At 32.3% G+C, this 22591-nt stretch overlaps 1 protein-coding gene across 2 annotated transcripts; it reads left to right on the plus strand.

Annotated features, from left to right (window-relative positions):
- The first annotated feature begins 634 nt into the window (after window positions 1–634).
- On the plus strand, window positions 635–22373 carry LOC123697777 (mitochondrial carrier protein Rim2). 2 transcript variants are annotated; one of them, XM_045644319.1, is made up of 8 exons: window positions 635–979; window positions 2522–2678; window positions 10703–10770; window positions 16321–16499; window positions 18021–18133; window positions 18782–19001; window positions 20237–20339; window positions 20691–22373. In XM_045644319.1, the coding sequence occupies exons 1-8, from the start codon at window positions 939–941 to the stop codon at window positions 20809–20811; spliced, it is 1002 nt and encodes a 333-aa protein (XP_045500275.1). In that variant the 5' UTR covers window positions 635–938; the 3' UTR covers window positions 20812–22373. The 2 variants fall into 2 exon arrangements, with proteins under 2 accessions (XP_045500275.1, XP_045500274.1); XM_045644318.1 differs by having other exon boundaries at window positions 636–979; window positions 10613–10770.
- The last annotated feature ends 218 nt before the right edge of the window (window positions 22374–22591 follow it).

Raw genomic sequence — 22591 nt, forward strand, 5'->3', positions numbered from 1 at the left:
ACAAAACTAACAAAAACGTGCAAAAATGCTGTTTCATACACCTAATAGATTTTCTTGTGCTAGTTGACTATATCAGTACATAATTGTAGTTTAATGATATAGGTAGCAATGCAAATTTCCTAAAGCCTTCTTTAATTTTCATTTATCTACATAAATAGACTTATATGTATCGATAGAAATAAACTATATTCGTATTCTGTATAGTTTTAGAACCAGTTTACTTGCAGTTTACGAACGCAACTAGAAAATGACATGAAGTACTTTTGAAGTACTTACATGAAGTTGCCATTTGTGAATTGTGACTGCTATCAACACAAATACAGATTAGAGTTTACAATTTTAAATAAAATTTGTAATGATAAACGAATTAATTATACACACACATAATCAAAACACAATAATTAATATAACGCTTCTAAAAAAGTATAATATGTTTTTTTCTACACAACGATACTTCCAACAACTTCAGACCGAAAATATGTATTTAGACTTGATTTAGACACTGATTGCTCGGTTCTTTACAAATGTAGGTACTTTGTTTTCTGAGGCATAAAGTCCATAATTCAAAATCTGTGATGTACATTTTATCGGTGACGATGACGTACGTGCGATAATGCACGTGAACTCTCTTCGTAGGCCATTCCATTCACGGCCACTGTGTTTGTGTTGTTAGCTGACTATGCTGCGCGTTCATACCACAGTAAATTTGTCTCGTATGCGACGGTAAACGCGTTATTGTAAATATTTTTTGATCCAATACAGACAGTTGTGATCAATGCATACATAAATATTTACTAATAAGTAAAAGTGAAGTTAAAGTTTATTAAATACATAATATATTGTTTCTGGTGCAGACGTTGCTATAAGTGGTAGTGGTGCATTTGTTTATTTTTAGATTTTGCAATTTGCAGTCATGTTATTATTCCGGTGGCGCTAAAATGTCTCAAAGGGATACAGCAATTCACCTTGTGGCTGGAGGGTATGTTATTATTGATTAATAATTACTAGTTATTCGCGCTTTCGTTGAATAATATTTACCGCTATCCAGATTGATATTGTATTATAATCAGACATCAGTACATGTGCTCGGCTCAAGGTTCAACTTCTGTTAAGTTCTAGACAAACAATTATTTCGACGTACTTAATTACGCATATTTATCTGCAAAACGAAATTTAAACTTATGTGAGCTTAAGAATAAGATGTTTAATGTTTATGTAATTGTAAGACACTACTACGAATGTGTAAATGCGTGAAATCTCATGACAAACATATGGTTTTAGATGATAAACCTAGTAACGATTTAACCTATCATCATAGGTTAGATTATAAAATAAGAGTAAGTTTGAAGTAAGGTAAAAAGGAATATGATTTATAATAGAACTAGCTTTATCCCGCAGCTTCGCCCGCGCAGTCAAAGAAAAACCCGCATAGTTCCCGTTCCCGTGGGATTGCCAGGATAAAACCTATCCTATTTCCCGGGGTAAAAAGTAGCCTATGTCCTTTCTCGGGTATCAAAATATCTCTATACCAAATTTCATGCAAATTGCTTCAGTAGTTAACAGACAGACAGACAGACAGAGTTACTTTCGTATTTATAATATTAGTATGGATATAACAATTATTCAAGAGGGGGTATTAAGGCGTATTCATGTATTCATGCAATAGTTTAAAAGATAAATGAAAAAAAAATTCATGTAAAAATTGTGTCAATAAAACTAACTTCTGTAACAATTGGTGAACTATTTTATCTGCGCTTATCTATCAATTTAGGTAAAGAAATTTAATCAAATAATAGATAAGTTTGTAAATACATAAGATTACCTATTTATAAATTTTTTAAATATCTATCTACAGAAGATAAGTTACATAAATAAAAAAAATATATCCATTGAGTGGAACAAATTAAAAAAGTACCTTCAAATAATCAAAGATTTTGTTAACCTTCTTTGGCTAAATTTTAATCTTACAAATTGAATATCTGGCGTAAATTCTTGATATTATGTATGTATGCAAAAAAATGTGTGATTTCAAAGAGATTATACTTAACTGTTTTTGGCACAAATATTAATCCCTAGTCCCTACTATCCCTACTAATATTATAAATGCAAAAGTAACTCTGTGTGTCTGTCTGTTACGCTTTCCCGGTTAAACCTCTCAACTGATTTTGATGAAATTTGGCACAGACAATCTTTAGAACATGAGAAAGAACATAGGCTACCTTCTATTGTGAAATATGTACCACGGGCGAAGCCTGGGCGGACCCCTAGTATTTTATGTATCAAATAACATTTTTACTATGGGACAAGACTTTTTTCTGGAATCTTTTATCTTTTTTTTTTCATGATAAACCTATATCATATTTTATCTAATAATTATACTGTCAATGTTTGAAAATTACAACTTGTATTAAATTGAAAACAATTTAAACAGTATCTTTATTTGTTCACATATTTTAATAATCTGCTAAATTATTACCTAATTACAATAACAATTTTACACTATGCAAAATTTTCTATACAGGGTAGCAGGTACAGCTGGAGCAGTGGTTACATGTCCTCTCGAAGTGGTCAAAACTCGTCTTCAATCATCCAAGGGTGTTGGGATACCCCCTTCATCGCCACCACCATCAAACGCATCTAATTCTAGACGAGTATGCTCTAAATTACCAAAACACCAGGTATGTAACTAATTTAGTACAAAAAATATGTCTTTTTCATTCTAATTATTATATTTGATGATATTACCTATATTATAAATGCGACAGTAACTTTGTCTGTCCGTCTGTTACGCTTTCCTGCTTAAACCTCTCAACCGATTTTGATGAAATTTGGCACAGACCATCTTTAGAATCTGTGAAAGAACATAGGCTACCTTTTATTGCGAAATATGTACCACGGGCGAAGCCGGTGCGGACCGCTAGTGAAGAATAATGGACCTATGCCCTAATATATAGGTATATATTAGAGCATAGGTATGCCCTAATATATATATGGATATATAGGTATTAATTAATACTATAAGAATGTAATGATACAATATGATACAATAAGTTTCTCAATCTATACTGAAAATAAAAAGAGAAATGTCTCTAAAATAGATTATTAAAATTTGATAATAGTCTGGTATCTGATCAAAATAACCATGTAGGTACAATAGTAAGAAAAAAATATTATATATCTTTATGGGGATTATTTTTTTAACAACTTAGGTATAAAGTATGGCACCCTTATAGAAAAAAGTTCTAACTTACAATTATTTTTATGACTGTTAATGTGTAAGCTTCAAGTACAAATTATAAGGTAAAATCAATGGTGTATAATCTGCAATAATAGTAAATTGGCAATAAAACAGGAAGTTGTTAGTCTCATTTTCATCTCAAATAAGCCTCTTGCATGCAATATTGCATGTTAAATTACAGGATTTTGTCATAAACTGCTCTCATTAACCATCAAATGAAGTTAAAGTTCATGTTATTTGAGTCATTTGAGGTAGGAATTATAATAATTAATACAGAAAATTCTGGACCACAGAACTAGATACATTTGTACTGTTACTAGTGACAAAAAAATGAAGAGTATTTAGTTATTGTTTGATACCATAAGCTCTTACTGAGTGAGTCTAGTAAATACCATCCCTCCCTCCTTGTATTCATGAACTATTGTTCTCTCTCTATGCTTTCTGTTCCTTAAAATCTAAGAGAAAAATAAAAATATGTATATTAAAAATTAATTATCTATTCAGCGATTGTAAATAAATAACTACGAAGGTTTCTCGTTGTTATTCGAGTTATTTATAGAAACGAAACGATACGCGGAGGAGTCTATCAGCTTCGATTACGCTACGCCGTACGTACCAACGTCCTACAAAGCAGTCATTATGTAATTGTTAATCACTTATTGTTTATTTACTCAACTGTATTTTCAATGTTTACACTTTACCTACATGCCATCGAATATTTATGCGCAGTAAAAATAACATATTCAGAATATCAGGTTCGCGGTCGGCCATGTTGTTTGCGGCTCATATTTTATTAGTATCTCAAAATGGATCGCCTACGCAATACTTGTATCGCTGGATTTAATTCATGTAAAGAGCAACGTTGTTATAGATTCTGGTTACAATATTGGCTAGAGAAATCATTGACCCTTTGTTAAATTTGTTTCATATTCCTTGAATGGAAAACTAAAAAAAAAAAGAATTAGGTAGGTAGGTAATTAATACCTAATTCTTGAAATAAAACATACGCCTACAGTCCTCAACTGTCTTCATATTTTTAAAGTTTGTAAAGGTCTAGAATTTGTGATCCTTACAACCTTAAATTCTTGTTAAAATGAAAATTCCAGCTTAGTTTTTAAACACAGAAAAATGTGAAGTGAGTTAAGCCACTCCACTCTAGAAAATATCAAGCTTGCAAAAACTTCTTTTTATCATCTTGAACAAAAGGCAACTTTCATTAGTCCAGTATTAATATAAATCTGGGACAGCACAAAATAGCTGGTAAACGAAAAGTAGAACAACCCAAGCAGAAACGGAGAACGCTAAAAATACGGCGTTTCGTTATAACTGTCTTTACATATATTTTCGATTGGACATTATTTAGAAAACAGGTTTTTAGATCGTTAGAAATGTGGGCCTTGTTTCACGTTTTACATATCATTATTAGTCTGTATGTGGATTATTGTAATGAGCTTGAAGAGGGGGCTAAGCCTACTTATGATAGGCAGGTTTCGAGCATCCTGCAAATACTCAACGATATGAGTTTGGAAAAGTTGAGTAGTGTGAGTACAAATAAAGGGCACTCCACTTCGGATTAAAGCTCGATTAATGCTATAGTCAAGTGGGAACTGGTATGCAATAAAATATGTCTAACATTTTCCCCTTTTTCCAGAAATATGTTACATGAATTCATGCGACGTTTATTGAATCGGAAGTACATATTGTTAATTAAAGCTTATGTGGCATAATAACCCAATAGTTCGGAGAACTCTACACAATATTGTACACGAAATAATAATGTAGCAACAGACGATATTTCCTTGCGCCAAGTCTCTGGACCAGATGACGAATAAGTTTAGTTGGCAATAAATGACGGACATATTTCTTATTTTTTAGGAGCATAATAGAGTTACATACTTCAGTCGTTAATCACCTTCTGGTATACAAGCTTTTATTGTCTAATTAACGATGTTTACTTTCATTTCAACGTTTGTAACAAACGTACTTACAGCTTTCGCTTGTCAATATGAATTATGGATAGTAAATTTTGGCACAGGCTCAAAGAAAACATATTAGTGATTAGGTATTGGTGAAGTATTTGCACCACTGTCGCCAAAGTATCATACATGCAGCGCTCGGATGATTATATTGTAGAGTATTATTACCGGCAAGTATATTATAGATGTCTGGTGTATGTGTAGTATGCTTTCGCTAAGCCAAATTTTGATAGGCATTCGTTAGACTGCATTTGTTGTTAGGATTCTGTGTGCGTCATTAATTACCACTCAACACTGTTTCTTTCCTCTCTGTCTTCGTACTCAAGAATAATGCTCATATTTATTGGGTTATTTATATAATTATCTTTAATGCTAGCTGTGCCTTGCGGTTTTACCCGCATGGCTCCCCTCCTATTGGTCTTAGCGTGATGATACTTACTACTAGGACTTCCTCGATAAGAGGGCTATCTAACACTGATAGAATTTATCAAATCGGACGTAGTTCCTGAGATTAGCGCGTTCAACCAAACGTACAAACAAACTCTTCTATAATATTTAATATTAATATAGATAATAAACAGAATATTGATAGTTGTTTTTGTGCATACCGGATACCGGATTCATTTTATTTGTTTGATATGGCGCAGTATTATAATACATATTTAAGAAACGAGTTATCTCAATAGCGATTTGCAATCTCAATGGCAACACAATGGCAACACCTTGACTTTTATTTTCCTCAATTTATCTGTTTGATATAATCTTGATATAACAATAAATAATGGTCCAGTATTTGTTCTACTTCTTTTTTTTGTTTTTAGACTTTTTTATTCCTCGTCTCATACACGTCTCGGTCGTCTAATATGAAAATGATACAATAAATCTCTTCAATTGTTAGCATCATTGCTTATTACCTGATATAATCAAAACAAACTATTTACAATTGTAAACAAGAAAATTATGTCTCTAGTTACTGTAATGGTGTGGTATGTCAAGGATGTTTATTTATATATAGCGTAATTGATACGCATTATGCCTACTTCTTGTCGAAAGTTGATACGAAATACGTTTTATTTATTTTCTTGTAAATTATGCATTCGTTTTTAAGGTACAATATAAATGTTATTTTGTAAATGTTTTTTTACATAGAATGAAATTATGTATACTTTTTAAGATATTAGGGAGGAAATAAATCATTTACTTTACATAATACATAATTAATGAATTAATTAAAAACGTCCAAGTAGACGGTTAAATAAATGTATGTGTACACTTTGATCCTCAACAATAAGATTTTTATCAAAAAGTCAATGTACGTATTGTAGGTATATAGTTATTTATCAATTCACTTTTATTCAATGAAAAGCCCAATTTTCAGGTAAGTATATCATAATACATTTTTTAACGAAATACTGACTAAAATGCTTAGCAAATAATGATTCATTGCAAAACACGTTTTGTTTACAATTTAGACACTGTACCTGTTGCTAAATTGTGCATAACAAAGAACTGCGCAGAAATATTTTTTAATTGTAACGACACGCCCTATTCAACTATTACTATTATATTTTTATGTTTCCAACTTTATAGGTATATATATCGACCATTGATGGCATTTGGCAATATTTTCCTGTTAGTTCTACGTTGAATATTTATATGTATGTAGGTACATAGCTATATTAAAAATGTTAGCACATCAATTATCAGACAAACGTACTAATAAAATAACAAGTACCATGTAATTGAATCGGTATGTTTCCGAAGGAAGTTTTTTACTCTGTGGTCGATTGAAATTCGCTTTCGTGTAGTTTTTGCGCATCGCAAATCGCAATCATCATATTGCAGATATCGTAAAAGTAGATTGGTTCATGCATAAACAGTGATATTATCTACTTATAGATAAAAGATGGTGATTTTTGGGGTTCCATATTTAGGCATGTTTTCTATAGTCAAAAGGTCAACTACTAAAACTATTTCTGGCTTATCTTTTAAGAAGATGATGTATCATCGATTATCTTTGGAAAGTTTTTGGTAAACAATGTGCTTCAAAGATTAAATTAGACTCTCACTGCTTATTCAGGCATCCTATGGATGAGGCATTATGTCTCTCGGCTAACCTTGGCCAATGTCAAGTTGTATAAAACTAACGGAGTTGCAAGGTCAAGCTACAAATAACTCATATCGCCACAGTTTTCTCGTACGCTTAGAGTACGTAGGTATAGGCAATTAGATACGGCGATGATGGTTATTGGTGACCACATTGTAAGATAAACCTATTTTGTATGAGATCGTTTTTATGGTCGATTTTCATTTACTGTAGCAGTAGCTTTGTATCTTCTGATTGTAACGTTGACTTCGTTCATTCCCTGTAATAACAGATATTTGTGCAATATTTGTGTATCTTGTTTTACCTATAAATAATCATTTGTTATTAGGGCTTTTGGACGGATCTTCTTTGTTCATTTAAAATCACTATAAAAAATTTCCAGTGTTTCAAATAACTAGTTTTGCTAGGTGCCATGTTTTATTCAACTTTTTCCCCAAACAAATGTATTTTATTGAAGTCCCTATATTTAGACATAATCATATTTTCCCGTGCTTCGATTTACTTATTATATTGTGCACATCCTACTCAACCGTCCTATTGTTATGCTCCATCGCAAGGTCTCAGCTTGTTTATCCAATGGGTCAGTTTTACAGGCCCTCTATGCTCTACTCAATGAACAGCTGCAGCGTTGAGCGAGTAGAGGCAATCACGATAATGTAGAGGGCCTAATTGTATGTGATCGGCCGTTATTGTAGATGTTTATTCATAATTGCCGTCATTGTGGCAGACATCGATTATAATTTGTTGGGCCAACGCTACCCATTGTGAAGAGGGCTCATTATGTACTATATGGCACATTTTGTAGAGATAGTGCGTTTAGCGCTTGTAACAGCTCTATCGGTTATAAAGTTCTTATTGACACCTTGTTATATTAAGATAACCTCTCCATGAAGCTGTTTCTAAAAATAACTCATATGAACTCAATTTTATACTAATCAGTGTGTTATGGGTACCTAAATAATTTATAACTACATGTATAAAAGTATAAAGCAATTAAGTATAAGTTTGCTACAGGATTATTGAGTCTTTTGCCTAGGTTAATGACGAAGTCGCTTAAAAAAATATAGACGATAAAAATCGTGTGCAATATTGGACGAAGCATTTTATTTTTATAAATAGAACTCGTAGACCCATTTCTCTTTCAAGTTTTACTACATTTTAAGAATAGTAAAACAACGTCCTAGTAATGAATATTACTAGCTTACCGCCTGCGGCTTCGCCCGCTTTGTTTTATACTAGAATAGCTGTTCCGCGCGGTTTCACCCGCGTGGCTCCACTCCTGTTGGTCTTAGCATGATAATATATAGCCTATATTACTCGTGGATAATGTAGCTTTCGAATGATGAAAGAATTTTTAAAATCGGTCCAGTAGTTTATGAGCCTATTCATTACAAACAAACAAAGTTTTCCTCTTTATAATATTAGTGTAGATATGTGTTGATAATCGTCATTGTATTATGAACATACTCTTACCCCAACTCCTTTCGACAGATTACATCCGCAAGAATGTTTAGAAATATCTATACTTAGTACGTATAATTATCATTGCATCTTAAATCTAAATGCAACGTTCGAGTGATACGGCTTGGAACACACGCATTTATAAGTCTCAGATGAATAAATTGATAGAGAATAGGAATTTTATTGAAAGGGTTTATTATCAGTGTTATAGATATTACTGAAGTAAACTTAATAGCGCGCTGACTCTTTCAAATATTTAATACCTGTATTTTTTCCTGTTATTATCTCTATAATTGGTACTTAAATCCATACTAATATTATAAATGCGAAAGTAACTCTGTCTGTCTGTCTGTCTGTTACTCAATCACGCCTTAACTACTGAACCAATTTGCATGAAATTTGGTATAGAGATATTTTGATACCCGAGAAAGGACATAGGCTACTTTTTACCCCGGGACATAGGATAGGTTTTATCCCGGAAATCCCACGGGAACGGGAACTATGCGGGTTTTTCTTTGACTGCGCGGGCGAAGCCGCGGGTGGAAAGCTAGTAGACTATATAAAGCTTCGTCAGTAGTTAATTTGCATACTAAAATGGTCATATCAGTGTAATAGTACTAATAATTGTACAATCGATATGAATGAAAGCCGTCTATGTAACTTTCCATTGTTGTGACTGACTAAAATAACGAGTGATAAGCAAAGGCATGTCAACTTGATTGTGGTTACTAACTTGGAATAATGGTAATAAAATGGGTTAACTCGTAAATTTTTTATTAGGTATTAATATTATTTATTTTAAGAAATAATTATAATAAGTAGGAATACGTATAATTAATTTCTTCTTAAATTATTAATAAAAAAAAATTAAAGTGGCCTTGACCAACTATAGGTAGTATTTAATTGCTTTTTTAAATACATTTAACCTTAATATTGAAAACCGTAAGGCTACTTCGAGTAATAAAAGGAAATGCATAAATTTTTAATCCCAAAAATAGACATCGACGAAATATTTTTATATTAACTTTTTATGATGATGTCATCAGTATTAAAATGAACTGTTTGATTATTCTTTCATTTTAGTTCAATTTTCAAAACAGTATAACCATTACCTAATTGAGGATTGAAATTATAAATTTCGTTTGATTTTTGCTAATTACAGAATTGCAATTTACAATAAATAAACCATAAATAAATCTTTGTACTTCAATCTGATACTGGAATATTATATTAGCTTGTGTATTGCGGATTGCATAAGATTTTCTAAAGTTTCAGTGGTCTCTAGCTTACAGAAGCACCGCATTGAATTTCTATTGCACAACAATTGTAAGGGTTTCGTTACAATCGTGTGATTGTTCTCTAAATACATTTTCGTCAATTGTTTATTTAATATACGTAATAATGATGTAATTGTGATGCCAATGATTGTCAAATTATTTGGTAAAAAACAAAGTTACAATAGCCTGTGAAAGATTAATTATTTGTGTATTGTTGTGACTGAAGTGTGTAAATTACAACTGTAGACACCAGTCTGCAGTTAAGCCTCCTAATATTATTATATTAAGTATGTACATTGTACAGTACCTAGGTACATACATATTATACCTTTTTAATTTGTACAATTATTTATTCTACCATTGTTTGTTTTAAATATTTTAAGGTTGGACCAAAAATTATAAGGTTGCCATACTTAAACTGTGATTCGAAATTATTAACATAACATAATGATGATACTTGGGATGTTTTCTAAACAATTTGGTGAATTTAATCGGCCGAACGGAATTGGCATTAAACGGTGGCCCGTTTATATTAATCGGCCGTGTAATACAGGAGGCCAAATGGGGCTACAGGCGCACGATGGGCGCCATGTTCGCGTACAGCAAGCAAGCAGATCGCATGCTGATGTCGTACAATTACCAGGTGCAGCAGTGCGCGCGAGCGGGGCACGCGAGGCCGCCGCCGAGGATGAGCCTTATACAGTGCATCAGGTGAGCATAACGATGGGTGAGTTGCATATTTGTTATAGCGTAAGACGCGGCGTGAATGGTAGCTTTATTTCTCTAATGTCAAAGTGACAGCTAACACAGATAAGATACTAGCAACTACGCAAATAGGCTATACATAATGTTCTAGCTGATGACGTGGCGGGTGTTTTGGTGGATAAGTTGTTATTTGACGTATATTAAAACTTATCCGTTCCATAGTACCTACACAATAATATGAAAATTACACTCGTAAAAAGCTAACAGAGGGGCAAGGGACCATTTAAGTAGTAGTAGTAATTTAGTTTAACATGTCATTCGAAGTAGGCATAAGTTTAAATCAAAGATTGAAAAATCGTGCCCAAGTCGTGAAATTAGTGTATTATTTCATAGTTGTACAGTGTACACATTCTAATGTAGTTAGTAGAGTGATATGATAGTTGAGACATGATACGCGTGAATGGACTAGCTAATGTCTGGCCATTCACGCCTAACGCTCATAATAATTGACAACAACCATTCATTTTCATGATTAACGTGTTTGTTATCAGAGGGTGCTTTCCACCGTCAATAATGTTCACCTTTATAAGTTCTGTGATGTTCACCTTTTGCTTATCCAACGCATCGAAAATAATTTATGTATCTTTTTGAGCATAGCATGTTAATTTTATTATGTATCAATAGACAGCCAACTATAGTGTGACTAACACGTTTAAAAGAGAATTAATTAGTAAATTATGTTAAAAATGCACGAAACAGTCTAATTTGTGTGTCAGTTTTCATTATCTTCATTAACTTATGTAAATTAAAGCGTGAATAGTAAATTAAATTACGCAACAAAATATGTAATAGCGCCTATAAGCATGTAAGAACGATTCTTATATCTAAGTCTAAAATAAACTAAAGCAATATTATTGATTAGAGCATCCAAGCAGACATTCATACCTCTAGTCTGCGAAGACTCGTTTATAATTCAAATTTAATATTGCAACATGCACCAAGAAGGGTTACTTACCTCTTACCTACCAGATAATAATGTACTGTGAATAGAAGATACAGTTTATTTCTACTGTATAGTGTGTTTTTTAATACATTCGTGTACGGTTTTAATTTTCATTCTCACAGATAAAATAGTATTAATAATGTACTGTGAATAGAAGATACAGTTTATTTCTACTGTATAGTGTGTTTTTTAATACATTCGTGTACGGTTTTAATTTTCATTCTCACAGATAAAATAGTATAAATATAGGGTTTTTAATATAAATCAAAGTAATGAGTAGGTAGGTATATTATGTGAATTGAAATACACATTTTATTTAAGGAATACACATTATACAATGCTTTGAGCTCCCGTTGTCTGAACTAACCACAGAACTAACTCTGCATAAAATCTCAGGTCAAAACGTGGGTGGAATGTATTATATTCTATTGAACATTAGTTTATCGTGGAAATCTATAGAATTTGAAATTTGAATATAACTGATAGAAGATAGAACCGTTCCAATTCTATACTTAATACTTAGTTAAAATAAAATGGAAAGATTTCTCAGTCATAAATTCACACAAATGTAGTAAACATTTGAACATCGTGTATCTAGTTAAATCGATTGAATATCAAAATTATATTTAACAAACTTTTTGTATATTTTATCTCTACAAAAACATCAAACATAAATCACACACGTAAACGATCCAATGCTAGATTTCATTTAATAATTAATTTATTTACGTACACAAAATATACATACGTCTTAGCACACATTACATTAATTATAATGTGGGGATGATTTAAAATAGCCAGAGCTGTGAGAGCAACGTGAACGTACGATGTTTATTATAATTTATTATTTCATTGCATAAGGTCTGTTTACACTAGCTGTTATTAAGAGTTTTTATATTAACTGTCCCTTTGTGATGTTAAAAACAACTTATGCATAAATCATGAAAATTTAGGTAGGTACGTGTGTTAGCTATTTCCCTTCAAATACAGTTGTTCTAACAACTAGGTATATTATCTGAGTACATATAGGTATAAACTAATTGACAAAAATGTTAACAAACAAAAATGTTAATCGGTTCATAATAATACATTCTAGATTTTTGATACAGTTTCAGTGGAAAGATATTAGAATCTAAATTGTACATCGTGTAAAAGCTACTACAGTACTCCAAAAGTGATAATGCGCATAGAATTCTTCATCACAGTTCGGTAATTGTCATATTCCCAGAGCGTCCGAAGACAATATGTATATAGAGTGGTTAAATGCATTTTCTTCATGCATAATTTAGTAAAATTTGTTTAGGCAAATGAAATACATTTTGGAAATACGACAATTAGCGAAGATTTGCATGCGCATTATTAATTTTGGAGTACTGTACTTTCATACCTACTTTTAATTGCTTATTTTATCTTTAGTTAGTAAATTGTCGTGACTGTAATTCAAGTCACCAACGCGAACGGGACGACCTCATTCAAGAATTTAAAGGACAATTCCGTAAAATATTATTTTTGGATTTATATCCAACAATCAAGATACTTTTATCTCTATTGACGACAATTTTTTTTAAGATTTAATGGCATTGACGACAATAGAGAGATAAAGTCATTCGAGTAAGTCGATCTAGCGATTGATAAATGCATTTATGAAATCATAAACTGATGTGCTGTGTGCTTTGCTAAAAATGTCCTAAAAAATTCCGCGGTCGATCACATATAAGTAGTAGTAAAATCAAGTACAAGTGTACTTGCCTCATTTATATGTAAACTTAATTTTTGGAGCGGTGCCATGGCGTGTTTGAGCTTGATTATCATGTATCGAATCGTGACTGAATATTGATTTTGTTGTCACTTATTATTACATTATAACCAGATACTGTTTAATTTACTTATCCGGCTTGAAGGAAACTGACGCTAGGCAATGTTGATTTAGCAGTACATATTATTTACTATTTAACTAAAGTAGTATACGTTGAGTGATAAAACTATCATGTTATAGTCTATATTTCGAGTTCACGTCGTTCTTGCATCTTATTTATTTGTTTTTGAGAGCCTAGGTTTCAGTTCTTCGCTTTAGTCATTAACCCTTTATGTTGCGATATTGTAAATTGTGTTTGTTTCATGTTCTACGTTTGCTTAAATTGTTACAAATTAGATATGTACACAGAATAATAACTAGTAGCTAGCTAGTAACTATGTACTACTCAGATTTTCCACGCCATTATCTTCATAGCGAGTACGTGACATTTTATTATAAGTCTTCTGTTAATTGTATTCTAACAAATAAAATATATCGGAAAGTGGCTAACAACCATTAATAAGTTATCTAATCGAATGCACATACTTTGTACGCTATTTGTACACGAAGCAGCAATTGTGTACGCTATCCATAAATACAATAATGTCAGATAACATTGGCTCAAGCAATACGTTAGAGGCAATATTGGAACACATTGTTTAATTATACCCGAGGAGTTTTATCCGCTCGAATGCGAAGCTGTTATCACTTGCACGCTAATAGATAAGAGATCGCTTGCCCTGCGGAGGATCACGCGAGACAGGCGTGAGACAGATTCGCGATTTTTAAACATCAATATTATTGTGTTAGCGTAGTGATGATTATCGCGGTTTTCAATCACCCTGTATAAACATATTTGTAACTGAGCAGACGTTTCCATTACGAGGTGTATCCGCTAGTGTACGATACTGTAACGATATTCAAATATACTACCTATAATTAGGTGGTGACTAGGCCTTTGCAAGCATCCTGCATCACGATTATTTTACCGACATACATATTTTACTAAAATAACTGAATGCTGACATTAGGTATAATGGAACAACAATTACAACAGGCTCCGCCATCTCTTTCAACACTTTGTAAACTAAGCCAAGAAATCTAGAGCATACACAGTTGAAATCAGCGTATTTACTATAAAGGAAAATGTGTATTTATAATTCCTAATAACTGCTATTATTTGCCTCATTTGTGCCGATTGTATTGCGAATTGCGATCTGTAACGTTCCAGTAAACAGGCTTCATGTGTATAAAGGTTGTTGCTCCGATTGTAATTAGAAACACTTTTATGTCTTCTATGATTTTCTTTACAAACATTTGTACAGAGCATCTAATAGATTCATGATGTAGTATATAAATGTACCTATATGTGTATAATGTATGGTGTGGATTGATATTTTTTGGCACATTAAGAGCAGGCCTTGAGAGGCCTGTGGCGTTCTTATGTAATAAAAATTGATTCGTTATTAGTACAGAATTCACTACAGTACACGTTTTCATAAAGCGTAAATAGAATTGAAAATAAGAGGAAGAATAAAAACAGCTAAATAACAACCGACGCATACCTCGCATTAGGTTATATTAATAAGCAGATGCGGCATAATAATTGCCAGTATTGCTATAAAGGTATCTCTATAAAAGGATATCATGAGAGAAAATTACACGGCAGGCAAGTATGCAATACATTAAATATACGCTTTCGAAGCCAAATACGACTGCCAAGAGGTCACGGCGAGGCGACCCAATGTCGGTTTATATATATTTTAGTACTGTTTACATTCAGTTATCTTTCAATCCATTTACGTCATAGTACGATTTATTTACAAATCATTATCAATTACTTACGTTATTCACCTATCTTAATTGCAAGGTGGATGGTGTTTAAAAACAATCGTGTAGTGCAAAAAAGTTACTTTTTGTTACACTAGTTGCTATGGTGTTTATTATTTTTTATATCATCTTGGCAATAGATTATAGATTTAATGTAAATATATAGATTTAACTTATAGATTTAATGAATTTTTAAAGAGTATTCGGCTCGTACAATTTACTAGATACATTGTATACAGCGTGTTCACATTTTAAAAAAGTATTAAAACAATATTTACATTTTACTGTATTGTAACATACATGATGACACTGATAACAAGCAGCAATAGATAAGGCTAGATTTAATTATCTTTCTAAATTACAAAACTACATTGTATTAATATGACAAATTGAAATGTAAGTAGGTTATCATATCACAGTACATTTTACCCTTTCCCTCTATCTTATCAGGAAATAAATAGTACTGCTAGACTTGAATCTTTGAATTCCTTCTATGTATGATAACATTAATCAGTTTAAAGCGTAGATAAGTATCGTATTATAAATATTTAAGACTTATTAATTGCAATTTGCAACTGTTTTACCGACACTCATTGTAAAATTCTAAACAAACTTTATCGGAATCATAACTTCTTTTTATTAAATTTTGGAAGATTTAGATACATACTTTATTTAGTAGCATTCTTATTTGGCATTGAAATCGATTATAAAATGGCGCCCCAATATGTTTACATACCTTCTTGAAATACTGCGACGCTTTGTAGGCATCCAGGTCATAAATATAGAGCATAAGATACATAACATAATTAAAAAATGTTCATCAATGTCGTGCAATAGCATCAAATACGTTATTTATTTTCCATTCATCAAAGTATATCACATAAATACCCATAGTATCTTAAAACTCAAACATCAATTCTCTTTTCAGACACATTGTGAAGAATGAAGGCACGCGAGCGCTGTTCAAGGGTCTAGGGCCGAACATTGTGGGAGTTGCGCCATCCAGAGCCATCTACTTCTGCACATATTCGCAAGCGAAGGCCATTCTCAACCAACATATACCACCAGACACGCCTATAGTGCATCTATCTGCAGCTAGCGCGGCTGGTAAGTATACCATCGATTGCCAAACATCGTAGGTGTAGCGCCATCTAGATCCATCTACTTCTGCACATACTCGCAAGCGAAGGCCATCCTCAACCAACATATACCACCGGACACGCCTATAGTGAACCTATCGATTGTAGTGGACTAGCTGTGCCCTCGGTTTTAACCGTATAACTCCGCTCCAATTGGTCGTAGCGTGATGATATATAGCCTATAATAGCCTTCTTAAATCAATGTGCTATCTAACACTGATAGAATTTTCAAATTGGAGTTTGGACCCGAAGTTCTTGAGATTAATTAGTTATAAACTCAAACACTCATTAAGTAAACTGGAAACAGTTAACAACAAGAACACGGTTTCTACAGAGAAGAACAGATAGGTATACCGGAATACCGGTTAGTGGCATTTTCAAGATTAAATATATATATTGTATTCCACATTGAAAATGTATTAAAAATAACACATCGAGTACGATTCAATGCTACTAATGTTTATGTAAGATAAGAATGTGAGCAAGCAAAGATTAGAAAATTATGATAATTAAAACATGAAATTTGGTCGTGATCTTGAACGAAAAATATGCATAACTAAAACACAACAGAATTACATGCGAATTCTCGCATTCGTCAACTTGTACTGAAATCAAGGCTACATATTATAACAGCTCTTCCTACATCATAAAAAATGGTTTCCTCTTAAAATAACAGCTTTATTGTCCTTTCGACGTATAATATCAGAAAAGACACTTTATCAGCCATGTGTGCATGTATAATTAATTATTTCCTGACGTTTAATTCTCTTGTGTCTTCCGTTTTTAGGCTTTATTTTGTTCATAAAATTTAAATCCTTTTATTTGAGGATTCACGGTGTCGAACCACAGCCTTTCCACACATAGATTACCATTCCAAAATTCACCCCCTTAAAGTTCGTGTTGAAACCCAATTTCTTTTTATTCAACATTTTATTATAGTTCATTTTTTAACTAATTTACTTAATATGTTTTCCTCCAATAACGGAGTGAAAACGTTACAACAGATGATTTTTCTTCGTAAATTATACAGGTATTGCTATACCTAGTTTTATAGTTTATGTTCGTGCTCTAAAATAAGGAAAGTTACAAATTCAAGCGACAAGTAGCAGAAGATTCGAAAGTTTATTAAAAACTGCAGTGAACGTAAACTGCATCGCTATTTGATAATTATCTACAGTGACAGGAAAAATAGTAGATTATCCATAAACATCACATTATTTCTGTGATAATCATTTCTAGTTAAGAGGATTTGCAATCTGTTTATGTCCTGTTCTTTTGCGTTTCTGTTGCCCCGTCCAAAGCATAAATAAACGATTTTATTTGTCCTTCCCAATTTGGTTGTAATCATATCACACTATCCTCAGTGTGTGGAAAGATTAATTATCCAATTAATCTTATCTTCCCGTCCACATGATAAGTGCAAAACGTACCCAAACATTATTTCCGCGATACCAGTAAATAACAAATAAAACGATCAATTCTATTTCAGGATTCGTCTCATGTACAATGACCAATCCGATCTGGTTCGTGAAGACTCGCCTGCAACTCGACGGGCAGAACGTTACGGCTCTCGAGTGTATCAAAAGGATATATGCGAGACACGTAAGTATAATATGTTAGATAGTGACGCACATTTAATATACCCACATGTTTATTTTTGGACGGATAAATGCGTATCGGGAGCGATGGAATGGTAGAATATTAATTTTGGAAGTTGGATTTGGTTGTTTGGAAATAGTAAGGGATAGGATCTGAAAGTATCTGCAAGGGTCTACTTCGATTTTTAGACTTGAATGCTATGTTTCTAAGAAAGACTTCTATGTTTATTTGTGTCCATCCCATTTGTTTGAGAAATGTCAATCATCAGAACGGACATACGAAAGTCAAAATATGAACACGAATGCCTAGCACAACAAACAATTTGAAAATAATATTATTGGCAAGATATATTCAGTGGTATTTGACCAGGTTTAAAAATTTACAATTAATATTTTCTTCCAAGAATTTTATAAACGGAAATACTTTATGTTTACCTTTTTTAATAATCATATAATATCAAAAACTAAGTTAAGCTACCGAGATCCTAATTATTGTACTAACACTAATGGAAAAATGATAGGCGACCTACGAAACTGGACAAGTTATGTATACGTTCCCCCTTGAAACTTCAGACTTGAGCGGCTACAAAGCTCAAAAAAATTAATTGAGTTATCTCTCGCTCAAAAAAATTAATTGAGTTATCTCTCGCAGGGCATAAAGGGCTTCTACAAGGGCATAACCGCCTCGTACATGGGCATCAGCGAGACGGTGGTACACTTCGTGTTATACGAAGGTGTGAAAGCGCGGCTGGTGGCAGCGCGCCGTGGTGACGGTGTGGGACCAGACACTCGCTCACCGAGGGACTTCCTGGAGTTCATGGGCGCTGGAGCGTTCTCCAAGACCGTGGCTTCTTGTATCGCGTATCCACATGGTGAGTGACGTTTGTTGGACTTTTCAGGATGTGTCCAAAATTGGCAGTAAAGTTGTCAAAATGCTTCGTATTCGATATGCGCTCGCCGCTAGACATTCTACAGTGTATGGGAGCAATGGCTGGAGCGTAGCACATGGTGTAGCGTTAGAGAGTTTTAATTAATGAGGGTACTTTTCAGGAAAATTTTCAGGGTGTGTCCGAAATTGGCAGCAATGTTGTTTATATGGTATATTTATGAAATTAAACGTTACACACAAACCTAGTTGGGTACCTCTGATTTGCTAAATGAGTAAATGTATGCTTTTGCTGTGGGATTTCCTCCAGTTTATGGGCGCTTGCGCATTCTCGAAGGCATGGCGTCAATACTAAGTAATTTACATAATATTTTGATCTTATCGGAGACTTTTTTATTTGACTACAGGGATGGCCTTTGTTATTTTATAAATAATAATGGGCAATAAATGGCAATAAATAATATGGGCACAGTAAACAAACCTCGATTTCTTAACAAAATGAATAATCAATCATTACTACGGTTTACGATATTGTAAAAACGTTTCTAGGACGTGTTATCGTTTGCAATCTCAAAGATGACATATATACATGTGTGATAACATAAAAATACAATTCGTTACGTAAGACTTAAAGGTCACCAACTAAATACTTCATGCTAGTTTGAAATGTTTGCACAAATGAAATGTAATATAGATATTAGATACATTAAGGGACATATGAATTTATGGAAAAATATTTTTTTTTTATTTATAATATGATTTTGTTCATAGTTATTTGGATCCTAATTCTTTTGAGATTAGCTCGAAATTTACAAACTATTACAGTAAGAAATATGTGTAATTGAAGTAAATTGGCGAGATCTGGAAGACGGATAAACTGTTAATTGATCCAGCTTAGTCTTAATTATAATGTCCTTGGCACTTTTTATCTTGTTAAAATTTTGGCCTTAATAGTTTAATACAGATTTTGGATTCCATCCAGTCTACAAAGAAATCTTATCATAAAGGAGCACTCTTAGTTTTTTTCTTATTGAACTATATTTATCTGTAGAATCTCTTGGACAACTTGATCTTAAATACTCGAGACTAAGGAAACGTTAGCACTTATGAAATAAGTGACATAAAATTATAATTTTAATTAGTAACACTATATTATATATTTTAATTTAATGATAATCTTTAATTTGTAATAGTTAATTAAAAGAATATGTTAATTTACAGAGGTGGCAAGAACACGGCTCAGAGAGGAAGGCGACAAATATCGCAAGTTCTGGCAGACGCTCCATACCGTCTGGATGGAGGAGGGCTACCGTGGAGTCTATAGGTATGTGTTAATTACATATTATTAAAAATTAAATCGTTTCGATTAAAATATATTGTAATGTTACTAACCTATTATTTTATCGAAGATTATCAAAATTTTTTTTTTTTTTTGATTGAATATTTATGAATTCTTTGTTTTGTTTTGACTACTCTGACTTGACTCTGACTTGAAAAAATTATTGTAAATAAAGCATGAACGACACGAGTTTGACATGGAATTGTAATAATAATAAAAAATTGTAAACAGTGTTTTAATTTATTATTTATTAAGAATACACAAAGAAATAACCCATTTTTTTACAAAATTTACAAATACATATATACATAATTATGTCTTTTTTATTATTAACAGGGGCCTAGGCACGCAGCTGGTCCGTCAAATACCGAACACAGCGATCATGATGTCGACATACGAGGCAGTAGTGTATCTGCTCACGACACACTTCAATAGCTCCTTCTACGAGAACACTTAGCCGCTGGCCTGTGAACGCTCAGAGCTGATCCACACTCGATGTCGAAGGCATTAGTCATGTAGACGACTAAATGTGACTGTTTAGTCGCAGGAGGTTATAGAAGCCATTGTTAGTTTGTAGCATCCAGTTTTGTCTATGGCAAGAATATGGATACACCCATGTTTGATCTATGGCTATGGTTCGTTGTCTATGATACATTTCTTCAATAATAAAAGTATTGTCACTCGAGATATCGTTTATATTGGTTTGCACACAATATGTTGAAATTGGTTCACGTTTTGTATTGATAGATTTTTATATTTTTAAACATATTGTTATATTTTGACTGTATAATATCATTTTTATACGATACTCTTTTATTGGTTATGGAGAAATTTTGTAGGATGGCTGTTTCCCTCGAGCTATTATTGTTAAGTGATAACATAGTGAGTGTATACATAAATGTTTCTTTTGTAGTTTTAGTAAAAACGAAAACGAGTTTAACACTATGGTTATTTGGAAGTAACAAATCCAGTCCGAATAAGCCGCCTACTTACTCGCAAGTTTTAATGTTAGTCATTAGGTTTCTAGTCTTGCAGCGAATCGAAATCTAAAATCATGCCCTTACGCAATCTTTCTAAATTAAAAAATAAATTTCACACATAGATTGTTTAATTATTATGTATTGTTAAATAAATTGTTTAAATCTTTAACTTCTCTGTACAATTTTCCAATTTATACCTTATAACACATTCGAAAGAAATTTAACGTTTTTTAGTTATTGCATCCGTCAGTCTAAAGGCAGATTTTTCTAAATAGTGACTTTACCACATTTTTGACAATATAAAATGATATTAAGTCAATAATTGAGACAAAATTTGCCTTTGGATAGGTTTTTCGAGTTTGTAAGACTGTTTGTAAATGATGAAAATTAAAAATTGTCATAATTTAGATGTTGTGAATCCTGTTGTCTCTATTTAAAGAAATATTATGCTAAGGGATTTTTGTTAGTCATACAATATATTTATAGGTAATTATTTTTTCGTATAATAAGAGCATATACTTTCTATTAAATTTATAATGAGCAAATTTCGAATCAAAATTGATTTATTTTATCTTTGTAAGTAATATTCAAAGGTATAATAAGAAATAAAATTTTAAACAAATGTTATCAAATATAAATTCTAGCACAAATGTTGCGTATTTAGAATTCATGAATTCTATAAAAGAGAAAGGTATTTTGGAAGTCCCTGAGTGCAGTTAAAATAGTTAATTGTGAGCTGTGATATAGCGCTTATATTAGTTATTTGTAAACATTGGATTTATTCAATGTATAGTGCTTTCAGAATGACTACATATATATATTATTATCGTTACTCGATCGTAAGTTTAATTTCATAGCGTGTTTATGTTCTAATGAGTATTAGAACATGAATATTTATTAATTCTGTAGATGTTGATTTTGTATGTCAAGGTAAGTAGATTTTTGGTTGTTAGATATATTGTAAAGATATAATTGGACGTATGTCAGACTGAGTATAAGATACAATTGAATTTGTTTAACAAATAAATCATTAAAAGTATTGTTTGTTTTATTCTCTTCCCTTTTTTTTAAATACACACTTTTTTGACTTGATAATAAGTGCAATGTGCAAATGGATAGCTTAGCATCGGCAATTATTACTGCACATGCAAAAATCTTTCAATTGAATGTTGTGGCTTATGGTTGGAATAAAATTTAGAAAGAAATCAATAATAATTTCTATAACTTGTCAGGCAACAATATGTAGCTTATAATTAC

Source organism: Colias croceus, chromosome 15 (genome assembly GCF_905220415.1).
Source record: "Colias croceus chromosome 15, ilColCroc2.1".
Classification (NCBI taxonomy): Eukaryota; Metazoa; Arthropoda; class Insecta; order Lepidoptera; family Pieridae; genus Colias; species Colias croceus.

Excerpts from the sequence above, each read along its gene's own strand:
- LOC123697777 (XM_045644318.1), top strand. The coding sequence starts at position 939 with ATGTCTCAAAGGGATACAGCAATTCACCTTGTGGCTGGAGG. Across the intron at positions 980-2,521 it reads ATTCACCTTGTGGCTGGAGG|GGTAGCAGGTACAGCTGGAG; the intron begins GTATGTTATTAT and ends TTTTCTATACAG. Across the intron at positions 20,340-20,690 it reads GGCTACCGTGGAGTCTATAG|GGGCCTAGGCACGCAGCTGG; the intron begins GTATGTGTTAAT and ends TATTATTAACAG.